This window comes from Chionomys nivalis, chromosome 4 (genome assembly GCF_950005125.1).
Source record: "Chionomys nivalis chromosome 4, mChiNiv1.1, whole genome shotgun sequence".
Taxonomy (NCBI): Eukaryota; Metazoa; Chordata; class Mammalia; order Rodentia; family Cricetidae; genus Chionomys; species Chionomys nivalis.
The window spans coordinates 52,525,438-52,543,049 of NC_080089.1; the positions used below are offsets into that span (position 1 = coordinate 52,525,438).

At 38.3% G+C, this 17,612-nt stretch overlaps 2 protein-coding genes across 10 annotated transcripts in view; one reads left to right on the top strand and one right to left on the bottom strand.

The window, feature by feature from the left end:
• Atm (ATM serine/threonine kinase) overlaps positions 1 to 7,897 on the bottom strand; it is a 106,701-nt gene extending 98,804 nt beyond the window's left edge. For 6 of the 8 annotated variants that reach the window (XR_009057046.1, XM_057769047.1, XM_057769043.1 and 3 more), the window contains exons 1-5: positions 7,521 to 7,897; positions 6,884 to 6,985; positions 6,683 to 6,795; positions 4,509 to 4,654; positions 1,594 to 1,758 (exon numbers count right to left, since the gene is read on the bottom strand). Coding sequence is in view for 6 of the 8 variants with exons in the window: in XM_057769047.1 (XP_057625030.1) it covers positions 1,594 to 1,758; positions 4,509 to 4,654; positions 6,683 to 6,795; positions 6,884 to 6,955 (496 nt within the window). In the remaining 2 variants the exon portion in view is untranslated. Of the gene's footprint in view, positions 1 to 1,593; positions 1,759 to 4,508; positions 4,655 to 6,682; positions 6,796 to 6,883; positions 6,986 to 7,520 lie in introns of those variants that run through there. The other 2 variants (XM_057769046.1, XM_057769048.1) reach the window with 2 other exon arrangements.
• A 320-nt stretch (positions 7,898 to 8,217) lies between these two features.
• The window catches only part of LOC130872444 (protein NPAT), a 42,245-nt gene continuing 32,850 nt past the window's right edge, over positions 8,218 to 17,612 (top strand). For both annotated transcript variants that reach the window (XM_057766337.1, XM_057766338.1), the window contains exon 1: positions 8,218 to 8,373. In XM_057766337.1, coding sequence (XP_057622320.1) covers positions 8,337 to 8,373 — 37 coding nt within the window. In that variant the 5' untranslated portion in view covers positions 8,218 to 8,336. The remainder of the gene's footprint in view (positions 8,374 to 17,612) is intronic.

Below are 17,612 nucleotides of genomic sequence, written 5' to 3' on the forward strand. Positions count from 1 at the left end.
ATGAAATAGCTACTCAATGGTAAAAATGCTTCTACATATAGAAGAGGTATTCTTTTAAATAATTTTCTCTTTTATTGACAGATTAGGTGAGATGAAATAGCAAAAGCCAAAACTGCAACTGCTTCTCATTAAAGCACAGACTTCAAGACACATGTTACTTGGAAATGATTCAAATGATCACAGAATTCATCATGCTCTGCTAGAGGGGATATAAAGGATGGCAAAGACATTTCTAGACGTCTCAGAAGAGTAGAATCCTGCTTCTTCAAAAGGTGTGATATATACGTATTCAGATGTATGTAATTTCTCCATGAATCCAGTAACAAAAAAATCAAAGTAGATAGTAAAATTACATATGAGAAATACATTTCTGAAGTTGAAAAAAAACCTCAAATATTATCAAGTGTAAATTTCTTGAGACATTATACATGAGTAATCCTGTCACTTGCAAATGGAACTAAATGATATAAACCTTTCAGACCTGCTATTTTTGTTTAGCAGCCTGGACTACAATACAATGCTGAAATGCTGTACAAATGGGCTTGACTCTGGTGAGGCCTCAAGTCGAATAGCATCACAATGGTAGGAGAACTTATTGATCAGTGATTTGGAATCAGGGTTTAATATCTTTCTCAAGTGCTAAAACAAGGATATCAGAAATAAAAAACAATCATTACCACATCACTGAACAATTTGGAAATAGAAATTAAAAAATAGCACTCTGCATGTCAAGTAATTCAATGGATAAGATATTCTAATGCATTTGATTTTCATTACCTGGTCAGTTACTTAATATCTCTGCCTAATCCAATAAATACTTATACACTTTATCTTTTCTGTATCATTTAAAGTGTCCACCATCCACCACATCCCTTTGAACTCAGAACACTTGATTTCCTTTTTTTCTTTTTCTTTTCTTTTTTTGGTTTTTTGTTGAGACAGGGTTTCTCTGTGTAACAGTCCTAGCTGTCCTGAAATTCACTCTGTAGACCAGGCTGGCCTGGTAGTATTAAAGGCGTGCACCACCACCACCCAGGTAGAACTCTAGCTTTCAATTTCTGTAACATCTCTTCCTCTTTTGGTTTTCTCCTTTCTCCATTATTTATGGTCCGGTTGAGGTGTCACTGTTATGTGTACACATTGTATGTGCACGTATGTGTATTCAAACAAACAGCATGGTAATTTTTAGTTGACTGGACTTTATTCAATCATTGGATTGCTGAATAGTTAAAAACAGAGCAGTATTCTTTGAAACCTGCAATTCCAGTTCTGGTAGAAAGCACCTACTATAAACTATATGTGACTTCATAATTTTAAAAGTATATTATACATAAAAATTGAGAACTGAATATGGTAGTGCATACCTATAATCCTAGCTCTTGAGAGACCAAGGCAGGAGGATTGCAAGTTAAAGGCAAGAACAGGATATGTAGCAAGATGTTATCTTGAAGAAGAAAAGAATTAAGGAACTGATACTGTAATGATATAATTTCATCAATGTAATATTAAACTTTGAGTCATGTGTAGGTTGTATACTGATTTTACTACTAAAATTTCATCTAAGAGAAAATAATCACAGCCTTCAAAACATACCTAGCCACTGTTGCTGAGATATTTCACACCAGTATTTCCTCACAGAAAGAATGTCTTTGAGTAGTATGTTGCTACAATCAGATCCATAAGTTACTCCATTAGATGAATCTTTCACTGTATCCATGACATAATTCAAGAGGTCTTGACATTTTAGCCTGGGTGCTCCTATTTAAAAATAAAATGAAAAGGTAAAAACATATAGATATTAAAAATAAAAAATCCTTGGAATGCCAACTTTAAATGATTCCATTCATGAAATTGCTCTCAATTCACTTTCTCCTATAACAGGGATTAGTAAATTCTACAGTCTCTGAGTAAAATTCAACTGGTTGGCTATTTTGTTAAAAAAAATTTACTGGAACACAAACATGTTCATGCATTTACTACTATAAATGACAAGAATGAGTACAGATATATGGCCCAGAAAGTTAAAAAAAAATTTTTTTTCTATATGGCCCCAATGAAGATTAAGTTTGATAATTCATAAAGATACAGTAAAAATAAAGATTAATTCTTATACTTAACGATTCACAATTCCTGGCATTAGACTTAAAAGGATTATAAGTATCTGAGCATATTTATGAATAAATTTATTAAAATAATCTTGGATTATTCTAACTAGAAATAGCTTATTTACTCTAAAAAGCACGATGACTTCTATGGAATCTAACAGCATACAAGTGACACACACATAGAAAAGGCTGAAATCTTAGCAACACATTTTAGATTCTGAAAATTCAGTGCTAATAAGACAAATATTCTTTTAAAATGGGTAAAGCAGATACCTTTTCTAAAATTTTATTATTTATATCTGTATGGGTGTTTTACCTGCATGTATGTATATATGAACCACATGCGTGCAGTGGATTTGCCTCATTTTAGCCTAAAGTTGCTATTACAAAGTGTACAAAGTCTGAGATCTCTCAACAAATGATATTTGTTCTAGTTTTCAGTGCTATACAAAACCTATTTCTTTGCAAAAGCTTATGATGGTCCTGCATTTCTGCTTCAAAAATGTCATTCATGAGGCCAGTAAGTAGGTTCCTCTGGTGAGGTGCTTACTGCCAAGCCTGAAGATCTGAGTCCAATCCCCAGGACAATATTGTATAGGGAGAGCACCAACACCTACAAGTTCCCCTCTGACATCCATGAACACATCATGGCAAATGCACATACATGTATACAAAATAAAGAAAATGTAGAAGTTTTTAAAAATCAATCCTTCAGAATATGAACTGTATGGACTAGAGATGCTGCTCAGAGATGGGGAGCTGATCTAGCACCCACAAGGCCTCAGGCTTAGCACCCAGTACCATATGTGCATCTACACACACACACACACACACACACACACACACTTAACTATACATAAGTTCAAGATGAAAGATAGGAGGTTTATCAGTGACATGCACACAAAAAAAGGACTTGACTTTTGTTCTTTAAATGACAGCACAATATACAACTGTATTTTGACTACAAGAATGCTAGCGTTATCTCAGAATGAATAAATGCTGGAGCGATAGCTTAGTTAGTAAAGTGCTTGGTTACAGGCACAGAGACCTATGTTTCATTTCCCAGACCACACATAAAAAAGTTGGGCATGGTGGCATGCACTTGTAATCTTTGCATGAGGAAGACAGACAGGAAGATCCCTGCAACTTGTTGGTCAGCAAGCCTAGCCTACTGGCAACCTCCAGGCCAACAAAAAACTCTGTAAGAAAACACAGGTGGATGGCACCAAAGGAATGACAGCTGAAGTTGTCCTCAGAACACTTGTGTGCACCCATCACTTATAGGCATGAGCACACACACACACAAATAAATGCATCATGGGGGCACATATCTGCAATCACAGCACAAGGAAGATTTGAGACAGCAGAATCACAAATCTAAGCTAACATAAAAGACCTTGTTTCACAAAGCAAACTTGAAACAAATATGTTGTAGACTATGTCAGATTATACTACAAAGTCGAGTTCCACCTTTTTTGAGAGAAATAACAAACCAAAGAATATTAAAGAGAGTAAAATAAAAACAAGTCCACATGAGCTAGAAGAATTGGGTACATTTACCTTAGGAAAAAAGAACATGGGAATGCTATGACTATTTTCAAATATATCAAGTGTTATCATCTGAAATAATTACTAGATTTTCTGTATATCACTTAAGAATTTGTAGGGGTTAGAGTGATAGCTCAGTGGAGAACATCTAATGTTCTTGTAGAGGACTTAGATTTGGTTCCAAGCATGCATGTGGTAGTTTATAACCATCCAGAACTCCAGTTCCAGAAGATTCTTCTATCTACAAGTACTAGATACATATCATATGGTACATTACACATATGCAGATGAAATACCCATATACATAAATAGATAAGTCTGAGAAATTAAGGTAGAAGCAGTAATAGAGACAGATTTTTTTAAAAATCCTTAAAATTTTTAGTATTTTTATATTTAATATTATTTAATATTTTTATATTTTATTTTTCATTTTTTACTTTGTGTGTGTGCACACGGCTCACACGTGTACTAAAACACCCCCGTCATGTACATGTGTGGTGGTCAGAGAATAGTTTGGTTGTGGGACTCACACTGAGGTGCCCAGCCATCTCACTACCCTACCAGGCTCTTACACCTTTGAAACTGCTCAGCTTCAAAACGCTTACTGAATCTTTAAGACAACACTTCTGCCGACATCTAAAGACAGAGGGGAATTAAAGAAATAATTTTGATCTTTCCATTTTGGAGATTAAAGATTTTATGCTAAATTCCCCCAAATTTTGGTACAACAGTACTAAGAGTCAGTATGTGCTAGGGATTTCAGTCAGTACTTAATTTTTACAGTACTGTATTATGATCCGATTTATGCTATGTTAACTCCTGACGCATCTGTGTGTAATACATAATGTTGCTTACTCTTATTTGCACATTTGATGAAGTATCTGACTAAACTGCTGATCTCTTGCATCTTTTTCTGTCTGGAGGTCTGTGTGGAGGCTGATACATTTGATTTTGCTGTTCTCAGACATTCTGTTTCTTTTTTAATATAATTCTGCAGGAACCTGGAAGAAAAAAATGCATATTCTCATTAACGCTTATAATTTTATCATTCAAAAGGCTCCTGTTTGCCTTCTCCCAAAACATCATTTAAACCACAGTGTTGTACTAGTTACATGAAACTATCTTTTCCAAGGTCTGACAAGGTGTAAAATCAATATAAAGCCTGGCTTGCAAAGTTTTTAAGCCTGTAAGCTGCACGGTTGTCTGTCACCTCACCTACTTGCTCAGAATGCTACTGAGGACTTCAACTCTCCTTACATTATAAGCAGCTAGTAATATTTCTGGTCTTTAAATGAAGACTGGCTAGAAGATATTGAAAGCTGGCCAAGATTATTAGGTACAAATATGGCCTATCTAATCAGCATATAAAAACAAATAACTATATTTATAATGTTTCAAATAAATTAAATGCTCAACAAGGAAGCATGCATTTTTCCATATCATATGCATTTAGAATTGAAACAGTTTAGTATCAATCAAGACTAGAAATTTATCAACTGGGAGCACTCTAGAGGCAGGCAGATCTTTGGGTTTGAGGTCAGCCTGGTCTACAGATCAAGTTCTAGGATAACCAAGGCTACACAGAGAAACCCTGTCCCTAAATAAATAAACAAACAAATAAATAAGTTTATCTGTTAGAAGTATTCTAAGACAATATAATATTCTATAAAGAAATGTGAACACCTTTCTTTACTGCAATTATTTATTTAATTTGTGATGAACTGAACTCATTATCTTCCTCTACCAACTTCCCAAGAGCCAAGATTACAGGTATTATACCACCATACCAGCTTCAGATATCTACATAAATTTAAAACACATTTGGGGGACTGCGGAGATGGCTCAGTGGTTAAGAGTGCTTACTGTTCTTCCAAAGGACTAGAATTCAGTTCCCAGCACCAAGCCAAACACATTACAACCTACTTCAACTCCAGCTCAAGGGTATCCAATATCCATTTTTGACTCCTAGGAACCTGCATATACTTGATAAAGACACACATGCGCGCGTGCGCGCATATACTCATAAACAAAAATGTTTTCAATTTTTTTTCAAAAACTTTCCCCCCAAAAGTCTCACAATATCTGTTTCTAGTTATAAATAAATTTTCAGTTAAAAATAAAGTTTTAGGGCTGGAGAGATGTCTCAGTAGTTAAGAGCACTAGCTGCTTTTCCAGAGGTCCTGAGTTCAATTCCCAGCAACCACATGGTGGCTCACAACCGTCTATATGGGATCTGATAACCTCTTCTGGCATGCAGGCATACACGCAGAGCACTAGTACATAAAAACAAATAAGTATGTTTGTAAGAAAAAAAATGAAGTTTCAATATAAAAATGTATAAACTATGCCACAAACAAGTATTTTTAGACTCTGCTAATGTGAAAGTATTCCAATATTTACTTTATTTGCCTAGTATAATTTAGCACATGCCAGATACTTATAATCAGCAACAATCAAAATGATAAACAAATATTATAACTTACTTTTTTGGTTTTTTTTGTTTTGTTTTGTTTTTTGAGACAGGGTCTCTCTGTATAGTCCTGGCTGTCCTAGAATTCATTCTGTTGACCAGTCTGGCCTCAGAGATATGCCTGCCTTTGCCTCCAGAGTGCTGGAACTAAAGGCAGGTGTGTACCACTACTGCCCAGTTATTATTACTTATAAATCTAGTTTGGAACAAATCTGTATAAACTAGTCAAAGTGAACAGAATTCTTAATCATTTGTTTTCTTTGAGACAGGGTCTTGCTATGCAGACCAGATAAGACTGGAACTCATGCACCTCCTTCCTCAAAAATACAGTATTACAGAAAGTCCATGATGGCCAGCTTCTTTCTTGATCTTAAATGACATATATCTAAAGCATTTTGTTGATAAAATGACTTAAAACTTTAAATATCCTGTATGAGTTTTCAAAATTACCTTAGATAACTAAGTGCCAACTTCCTATATAACACACAATGAAGAAAATCAAACAATATAAGGGATCACAAAACAGAAAAAGAAAGTAAAACAAAATCAAACAGGATACCTGAAAACAGCATCCCAATTCAAATATTTTTGTTGTTTGGAATCTGAATGCTTATCTAAATTTTGAACTGTTTCAGGATCCTGAATCAGACGCTTAAATTTCTCCACTTCTTTCTGAAAATTAAAAAAATAATATAATAATAATTACATGTTACCTATCAAACATTTATTTTAAGAAAAACAATTTCAAATAATTTATTACCCTTCGTTCTGTAGCTCTATCATGTTCTAATTGTCGGCAGCAAATGAGCAGATCGTTAAGTGCTAGACTCATGGTTTAAGATTTCAGACCATACATCCTCACCTGTAAATAAAAATAAATATAGGCAATTAATTTCATTTATTTTGGTGCTGAGAACTGGCTATCCTATAAATATGCAATTATTTTACACTACAATACCTCTATACATTTAAATCTAACTGCACATCCAGAGGCAGACTATGATCAAAACTGCAATAATTTTTTGTAACATTTCTATAGGACATTTTCTTAGAATATATTAAAATTATGCTCTTCTCAAATGTGTGCTTTGTATAGCAGAATAAAGTACATTTTGAAGAAAATAAAACAGTTCAGTATCCTCTCCCCCTCCCCCTCTCCTCTCCGTCCCTCCGCGGCAAACGCGGCGCTCTCCTCTCACGTTGTCGCCCTGAGAGGTAGCTGGCTAATTATCCGTGCCAGGTGGCGGGGACGGAGGGGCCCAGCGGTTAACTATTTGGGGCTGCCACGCACCTTCCCACAGAAGACAGCGCAGGTCACACAGCTGACAATAAAAACTGAACTCAGACTGATTCCCGAGTCCAGGCTCTGAACCACAAACCTCTGTTTTTTTACGAACCTGAGCTTAAATGGAAATATCAGAACCCTTCCGGCGACAGACGGGGAGAGGGGACACGCACAAGGGAAGGTTCAGGCTCACTCCAAGAGGGGTGCGCAGCCTGGGGGAGCAGACCACAGACGGCCGGGCAAGATGAGGTGAGAGGCGTCCAAGGCCATTCCGGAGCCGAGGAAAAATGGGGGTCTGAGGAGACTTTTCCCGCACCGAAGCCCCGGCGTTCGCTTCGATCCTACCGTTGCATTTTGCCTCCCAGTGCAAACCGAGGTCGCTTCGCCTTTTCCCGCGGCCACGCACCCCGCAGCTGGTTCTCCAAACACGCCTTCGCGCTTCCGGTTCAAAAGCAGCAAGTTCGTGCAGCGTGGGTCCCCAAAGGAAGGTGTCTGAGGCGCTGCACGGTGCGCGCGTGCGCACAGCGATCACGCCCTCTCCGACTCAAAACATTCGTCCCCCTCAAAACATTCACTCGGCCTGAGGAAAGGCGCCTGCGCGCGGCGCACCAATGACAAACGACCTCGCGCCGGGAGCTCCGCCCAGGGGCGGACACTCCCACACCCGGCCACCGGGTCCTTGCTAGCCCCGCCCCTCCGGGGACGGAAATGACGACAATTCGGCGGAGCACGGAGGCGGGTTTCATTTCGGCGCCTTTCTGTCTCCCGCGGAAGTGATTGGTTGGTGTGTCACGAAAGAGGCGGGACGGATTGCCGCGGGTTCAGTGCCGCCACTGGAACCGGGAGATGCAGCGGCGCCGGGGCTGTCGCGGTGTTTGCTTTGAGTTGACTCTCGCCCCGTCAGGCGGCTCCCTGTGCAGCGCGGATCATGCTGTTACCCTCGGATGTAGCCAGGCTGGTGTTGGGTAAGTGCCGGTCCCGGAGGGCGGGTGATCGGACCGGGGTGGAGGGGACGGAAAGACCGGAGGCGGGAGGAACAGTTGTTTGGGGTGGGGAAGCTTTGAGGAGTCGGCCCCTCGGGTCCGAGTTCAGCCCGGCTGAGGTGCCCGGTCTCTCGGAAGCCCGGGGTGCGTGGATGCCCCTCCTCGAGCTGCGCGGCGAGGGGGCAGCTGGAGAGAGAAGCTCGGCGTGGAACACCTGGGGCCTGGATTCCGAGGCAGAGCCAGGCCCGCTGGGACCCCTGGAAGAGGGTCGCCTACGTGATGGATGGGGCTGGCTGGCCCTCACCCTTTCCCCTTGTCACAGCTGGGGCCGAAAAAGGAAAAGGGAAAAAAAAAAAGCGCTTCCCCGGCCGCCCAGCTTTGTGGAAAGACTTTCCCAACGCCCTTACCCAGAACCCGACGTTAGCACTAGGAATTCGGGACACAAGCTCTCCATATCCCTTACCGGAGAGGCTTCAAATGCCAGTTGCATATTTTAGAACGGCCGTTTTTCTTGTTCTTGAGCAAATATTTCGGAGGGTCGGACGACTGCCTTCTGGTTGCACACGTTCTCTAGCCCGAGTTTTTCCTCCATTTTTGAAAAAGGCTCGTTCGTATACACCACTGGGTGCTCGGGGTAGATTGTCTCTGTGAAATACAGTTTTCGTTGTTTGCCCTCTGAAAGAATAAAAGGAATTGTACTGTTGGGAACAAGTGCCTCTTTGGCTCAAAACTGGGCAGTGACTTTTTGAGACATCATTTGCGACATCTCTAGAAGAAATTGGTACAAGTTTGGTGAATCCTTCCCTAATTTTCACAACCGTTACTAACATTTGCATTGGCCTAGTCCTGTTCAAAAAAATAAAACAAAATAAAAATTGCCTGGGGTTCTTGATAAGCACGTTTAGCAGGAAATATTAAGTGACTTTAAATGGTTCCACTGCCCATTTTTGGAGAACCTTAAACACTAAAACTTAACGTTCTGAATGTCCATTTTTTCCCTACTTCATCAGAATTGAGTAGTTAGATTTATACCTGTAACTTTTAAAGTTAGCTATCTTGTAATTTTTAAATTTATTAGGGATATATGAAAAGTATGTATTAATATATCCTTTTTACCCCCTCTGTTTATTGTTTGGGTAAGAATTGTTGTGTCTTTTAGAAGTCTGGCGATCCAAATAAAATCCGTGATCATAGTCTTAAAAAAGATTTTTCAGCCTTCCCATCATGGTGGTCCATGCCTTTAATCCCAACACTTGGAAGGCAGAGGTAGGCAGATCTTTGTAAATTTGAGTTCCAGGAGAGTGAGGGGCTGCACAGAGAAACCCTATCTCAAAAACAACAACAACAACAAAAAAAAAAGTTACTCAAGTTTGGCGATATAAACGTTGTGAATTGGATAATTATTTGTAGTGGTTTTCTTGTGTTACCATTTTATGAGCTGTTTATCAGCAATCCTGATTTCTCTCTACTAGATACCCTTTAGGGCCTCCTTCCACAATCATCCCCAGCTGTAAGGAAGAAATGCCTCTACATACTGTCAGTGTATCCCCCGGAGAAATTCCTGCCTGTTAAGAAAACCTTAAGGAAATGACAGGATTTTTCTAATTGGGGTAATTGTGCTTCTGGCCCCCTATCAAGCTATTAAGGGACTATTTTTCTCTTGGTCGCTAGAAACTCGAGTCTTGGCTTTTCAACCTTAAAACCATCTTCATTATTCAGATTTTCTTTTCAGTGTCATCAATTCTAGGGTAAAAACCTTCCTTCCCTTCTGTTTTGAAATTGTGATTTCTTTCTGTATACTCCACTTGCAATGCATGTTTACTCCTGTTTCAAGTCTTCCTGAAGCATTCAGGTCCTAACCACGTGTTTTAAGAATGAGACCCTCTTGGTATACAAAACATCTTCCCACTACTCTCAGTTCTGTGATTTAGTTATCTTTTACATATGTAAACTTATATCAACGGTTTACTGCTTGATTGTGATTCTTCTGTTGTGCCCCTTTACCATCTTTAGCCCCTCTCTTTTGGTCCCTTGTGATTTTTTGTCGTCGTCGTTGTTGTTTTTTTTTTTTTTGACTTGTTCCAAATGCTGCCAGTATCTGGGCATAAGGGAAAAGGTAATTTTTCTTCCCTTAGCATTCACTCCTCTGTTTTTTAACCCTTCAACACCAAAACATTTTTTTCTGAACCCCATCTCACGTTTTCCTATGCCCTTTGTCACTTACAAGATAGATTACCTTGTAAAATGACTTATTGCTTAGTTGCTTTACTAGTTCATTTTCCTCTAATTCTTCAGCTTACGATACACATCTCCCTGCTCTCTGTATGGTCAGAGATACCTTGGAGCTGGATTTGCAGGAAGTTGTAAGCCACCTGAAGTGGGTGCTAGGCATCAAACTTTAGGTCCTTTGAAGAATAATACAGCCAGGTGGTGGTGGCGCACACCTTTAATCCCAGCACTTGGGAGGCAGAGGCAAGCAGATCTCTGTGAGTTCGAGACCAGCCTGGTCTACAGAGCTAGTTCCAGGACAGGCTCCAAAACCACAGAGAAACCCTGTCTTGAAAAACCAAAAAAAAAAAAAGAATAATACACACTTTTGACTGATAAACAAGACCAGTTATTCATGGTTCTTAACCATTTGTCTTTTCTGTTGAATCTCGTTAACTATTTTTATCTTTTATTCAGCATCTATACTAGGCAAATAAATTCATACATACGTACATACATACGTGTGTCTGTGTGTGTATGGTGTTTGTGTTTTGATTTCCCAACCATATCAAGACATATCAACACCTTTTTAAAGCTTTGAATGGTTTTCTCATGCCGGGTAGTAAATTCTTGAGTCTGTATCTTCTCAATAAATAGCCTGCTATTTATTGCCTTCATGGAAATTTTCAAAATACTGGAGAGGCCAAGATACTCAAACTGTCGCTTACTGCCTCTAGCTCATCAGTTTGGCTTTTACTAATATTTTACTAATATGCCATAGGAAGTGCTCTGTGGAGCTGATTCTACTTGTCTTTCAACCCAGGCCCATCTTCTCAATATTGTCGCTAGGCTACAGCAGAAAAAAACTTGCTTCAAATATTATATATTCCTCTTTCCCTTTTTCCTAATACACTTGAATACACTTGTGTCCGAGTCAAATGTAATATCAGAAAGTTCTTCCAATAGCTACAGTTAGTAATTTCTCCAGTGTCTATTAAAGTAGATGTGTTGGTAGATAACGGTGTTTTTGGTAAGGAACACATAACAAAATTGGTCATTCTAGTAATTTATAAGCCTATAGTGTTAGTTATGTGGCTTTGTTCTGCGACCATCCCTACCATCCACCTCTAAAATTTTACTTCCTAAATTGAAACTTTCTCAGTAGTCTTTATCTTAGATTCAAGAGTTCTTAGGAACCAAAATGATGTTTTGTTTTGTTTTTTTTTTAAATAAATTCTATGTATGAAAGAAGTACTTTCATGGTTGAAGGGTTCGGATTTTCTTCAGTTTCATAAGTAGGTAACTTTTTGCGTGAGTTGGCATCCATTCAGAAAAGAAACCAGAAACTAAGTTGTATGCTTAATGTGTTAGGATTTAATGAGGGAGTTGGTTACACCAGTGAAACAAAAGCTAAGAAGCCAAACAGCTTACGTGAGACAGCATATAGATTAGCACAGCAGGAAGCCATGCTCAGCCAGGAGACAAGGCAATATAAAGCAATCAGGCAACTGTGTGGGAAGATGGAATTGAAAACCTGTCTGATAGGGGAGCGATAGAGAAGAGATTCTTGAGGCAATCAGGGAATGTGGCTTCTTCCTCCTGAATTTCAACATGAACAAGCACTTGCCATTTTAGCAAACTTAGCCAGGTGTCAGCTGACAGACAGATGAGCCAGGTAACTTTGCCTGTTTTAAATCTGGTTTCTGTTCTTAAAGAGTCCTGGAAAAAGAAGAGTTGGTTTGAGAACAAACGGGACCAGGACTGACATATTCTTAAGAGATTAAGAACCATTGGTTTTATTTACTTTTATATTAGAGACATAGATATTTAATAAACACCAGAATGCAATTTTGATTATTCTATATCTTGAGTAATACCTGTATTCACTCCCTTCAGGTATATGGTCAGAGATACCTTGGAGCTGGATTTGCAGGAAGTTGTAAGCCACCTGAAGTGGGTGCTAGGCATCAAACTTTAGGTGCTTTGAAGAATAATAAACACTTTTTTTTTTTTTTTTTGTTTTTGTTTTGTTTTTCAAGATAGGGTTTCTCTGTGGCTTTGGAGCCTGTCCTGGAACTAGCTCTTGTATACCAGGCTGGTCTCGAACTCACAGAGATCCGCCTGCCTCTGCCTCCTGAGTGCTGGGATTAAAAGTGTGCGCCACCACCGCCCGGAAATAAACACTTTTGACTGATAAACAAGACCAGTTATTCATGGTTCTTAACCATTTGTCTTTTCTGTTGAATCTCGTTGACTATTTTTATCTTTTATTCAGCATCTATACTAGGCAAATAAATTCCTACATACATACATACATACATACATACGTGTGTGTGTGTGTGTGGGGGGTGCTTGTGGTTTGATTTCCCAACCATATCAGGACATATCAACACCTTCTTAAAGCTTTGAATGATTTTTTCATGCCGGGTAGTAAATTCTTGAGGCTGTATCTTCTCATGAACTGAGAGCCATTCCTATTTTCTCATTACTTTTAACTTTTCATAAATCATTTCTATTTTCTAACTCCTTGTAAATCATAATTTATGGATTTATCTTATACTTGTAGATCTACTACATTAAGAACACGGTTATCTTTCTAAGAATTTATATTTTTTCTAAGGACATTGAACCAGCAATATTTCTAGGGAACCAGTACATGGAGGGGTATTTATACAAAGGGGGCATTAGTTCTTGCTTTCTTCAGGTTTCCTTTTGTCTTTCCCTCAAAATGCCAAGCTCTTGGAATTATGATTTCCAAACTTTAAGTAACCTTGCTGTAGTTAAGGTTTTATCTGTCGTTTGATTGATAATTGATTATGGTCAGTGGTTGATGATGGTGAGTAGGTGTTTTCGTAGCCTGCACATAAACAATATAAACAATGGCGTTGTTGAATATTTTCAAGTATTTCCTACATTGTTTTTGAACTCTTTGGTTTTTTTGAGACAGGGTTTCTCTGAAGCTTTGGAGCCTGTCCTGGAACTAGCTCTTGTAGACCAGGCTGGCCTCGAACTCACAGAGATCCCCTGCCTCTGCCTCCTGAGTGCTGGGATTAAAGGCATGCGCCACCACCGCCCAGCTGTTTTTGAACTCTTAAAACAAAGTAGAACTTAACCAAATTTAACCAAAAATGAAAGCTCATATTTTACTAAAGCATATTTTTAAGAGTAGAACATGATGTGTCCCAGGTAATGATAGGTGACTATAACTTGAGCATTTCTTTAAGAAATACATGTAATACAGCATTCTCACAGAGCCTTTTCTCAAATATGCTCTGTAGGCATGTACTGACTTCGGATGTGTCATGAACTGTCATATCTGATATTCTTTCCCCAAGGTATTCTAGCACCGTTGATCATATTTTCTTCTTATGGTGGAAGAATTAACTACATTACTCTCTCTCTAGGGCATTGCTATTCAGCCTTCATTTCGCTGTCATGCCCTTTAAGGAGTCTTTGTAGACTTTTTCTAACCGCCCCTCACATGTATTTTTAATGTCACAAGTAAACTGTACATCTTTTTATATTAGATGTGTATCTCTTGTATGTGCATAAAAATGAAATATTCCTATTCCCTCATAAGCAGTTTCTACCCTGTTTTAGGATTATATCACTTTTTAGGAATGTATATTCTCCAGGAAGGAAAATCTTCGTCGAGTCCTGTTTCACAGTGACCACCTGTCAAAATTCTCAAGAAATGAATACATCTAGGTGATTCATGTTTTCAGAACTCCCCACCATGAAAAAAAATTATTTGATGGATCTAATGCAAAATCTAAAGAAAAGTTCTCACTGTCCGAATTCTAAGGTGATTCCAGTGGTTTGTGTGTGTTCTCAATTGGTGTTCACAAATTCTGGTGCCACTTCACTTCCTCCATAGTCTTCGGGGAATACCAACTGAGGCATTTTTTTCAATGGTTCTATTTCACAAACTGGGAAAAATGCTTTTTTATAGTTGAATTTTATTATTTTGTGTGAGAGATGAAGGTGGAAACATGGGACAGAGTGAATGTGCACACATGTGAAGGCCAAAAGATAACTTTCAGGAGTCAGCTGCCTCCTTCCACTGTGGGTCCCGGGGTTCAAACCAGATCCTCAGGCTTATGAAACAAATGCCTTTACAACTGAGCTAATTTGCTCGGCCAGACCTGTCGTTTTAATTCATGTAATAATACATCTGAAATGTGATCTTCAATAGTAGCAATTTTAAAGTAGGGATATCTGAAATAAAGGGGGTTGTTGTTTGGCTTCATTTTTTTTTGTTTTGGGGTTTTTTTGGGGGGGGTTGTTTTTTTTGTTTGTTTGTTTGTTTCTAAATGTTTCTTGTGCTCCAAAAAAATACCCTATGTTTGTATGTTGGTTTTTCTTCATCTAACGCATAAGTTAGAAGTAAGGAAACCTATTTATTAACTACAAGACAGAACTGGTGAGTTGATTCCCACATCAGAGCAGGGCCTAAAATGAGATGACCTTTTCTTTCCTTGCTCTTTCCTCGTTGGAAGTCATATAATGGCTTTATAGGCCACCTCTTCAGGATTGGGTTTTTTTATTGTTTTTGTTTGTTTTTTTGACTGTTTTGCCTAGTGTATGTAGGGGGTCAGAATAGGGTGTTTGTTGGGGCCCCTGGAACTGGAGTTACAGATGGTTGAAAACCACAATGTGAGTGCTAAGAACTGAAGCCAGGGCTGGAGAATTGACTCAGCAATTAACAACATTGGCTATTCTTCCAGGGGTCCTGGGTTCAATTCCCAGCACCCACATGGCAGCTCACAGCTGTCTGTAACTCCATTTCTTGAGGATTCAACACTCTCACACAGACATACGTACAGGCAAAACACCAATGTACATGAGATAAAATAAATATTAGAGAAGGAAAAAAAAGAACTGAACACAGTCTTTTCGAAGGGCAGCAGGTGCTCTGAACCAGCCCTTGTTTGTTTTGTTTTTAATTAAAACTGTGTTAAAAAATACATTTCCAACTGGGCAGTGGTGATGTACTTCTTTAATCCCAAAACCCAGGGAAGGCAGAGACAGGCGAATATCTTTGAGTTTGAGGTCAGCCTGGTCTACAAGAACTAGTTCCAGGACAGCACAGATACACAGAGAAACCCTGTCTCGGGGGGGAAAAATACATTTCCAAGTGAAGAAACTCTTAAAATTTAAAATAAGAAGAAACTTTAGATGTCATTTATTAAGGCAAACAAAAATGTTTTTTTGCTTGTTGTGTTTTACCAACACAGAGATAAATACACTTAGGATAAGCAATGTAAGGGATTACTTAGAGTTATTACAAAAGACAAGTGTAAGCAAAGGGAATACGGTATATATAGAAAAATTAGTTTTCTGAAGAATTGAAAGTTATATTAAACACCAAAGAATGAGTTGAAACTACCTAGGCTAAAGCAAGATGAGCTGCCCAAACAAACAATACAGTATACATTTGGCTTTAAAATAAGAGCATTGTTATTTGTGGGACTTTTATAAGATTGACTTGTTTGAAGAGATGGAATGGTAAGACAATTAAAATGAAATTAGGATGCAACAAGTAAAGTTTCATACAGTATGTGCTGAATTTACAATTAGGTTTTTTTCATGGCAGTAAATAACGCAAAATAAAATATTGGAGAGCTTATAATATTTTTAATAAGCAATACTACCATTAATTCCAAAACATTTGCATATCTCCGACAGGAAATATTTACAATAATAAGGATTCTCAACTTTCCCAGCCTCCAGCAGTCACCTTCTTTATATGTATGGATTTGCTTTTTCTGGACATCACCTATAATTGAAATATTTGTGGGTTTTTTGCCTGAATTCCTTTAGCATGGTTTCAAGAGTGATTCAGATCATAAAGGGTTTAAGGATTCTGTCCCAGTTTGTATGAACTGAATAATGGTTTTCCTTTTACATTTTCCTTTGCCTTTCTACAAGTTTGTAGTATTACCCTCTTGCGGAGCTTTTGCTTATTTCTTAATTAGATTACCTTTTTATTATTACCCCTTTCAAGTTCATTATGTAGTTTGCTTTCTAGGATTTACCAGATATATGATATGCAATTTTTTCTTCCATTTTGAAAGTTGTTTTACTGGATTGATGGCATCCTTAGTAGCATAGAAATTTGAAATGTTGAAAATCAGCTCATCTTTTTCTTTGATTTCTTGTTTCAAATATTACACCTAGGATATCATTGTTCTATTCAAGACCAAAAGTTTATCTTTTTGTTATTTGTTGTTGTTTTTCTAAACATTTTATAACTTTTGCCGTTACAGTTTTTTTTTTTTGTTTGGATTTTGGGGGCCAGCTTCTTTTTTTTTTTTTTTATAGAGCCAAGTGGTTAACAACCTCTTAGCCTTTACTTGTTAAAGTTGAAGTTCTTGTTGATATTAATATAATTTAATGGTTATAAATTGAAAATTAGAATTTTCTTCTGACCTTTAACACAAGGTACAAAGATCTCTGTTCACTTTGTTAAATCTTGAAGTAGATAGTCAAACACACAAGTAATTGATACTGAGAGAATATGGCGTTTCAATAATCCAATAAACGAATATATGTCATTCCCTTTCCTAGTTACTGTCGAAGCCACGGAGTAGTGGAGTGCACTTGTTTACTGTTTCCTTGCTTTGTTGTTGTTTTTCTAAATGTATTATGCAACGATTGTCATTTGTCAAATATCTTTTTACAAGCGCAGCTAGAATTAGATCCTATGGAGGAGCCAATGTCTGTAGTCATCCTGCTTCATACTGCAGCACAACCTAGTGAAAGGTTGTAAAACACCAGTGTTTGCCTGAGGCTCTGCTAATAGTTTTCCTATATGCTCTAGCATTTTGAAAGTTACTTATCAAAAGTACAGAATTACTGCCGGGCGGTGGTGGCGCACGCCTTTAATCCCAGCACTTGGGAGGCAGAGGCAGGTGAATCTCTGTGAGTTCGAGACCAGCCTGGTCTACAGAGCTAGTTCCAGGACAGGCTCCAAAGCCACAGAGAAACCCTGTCTCGAAAAACCAAAAAAA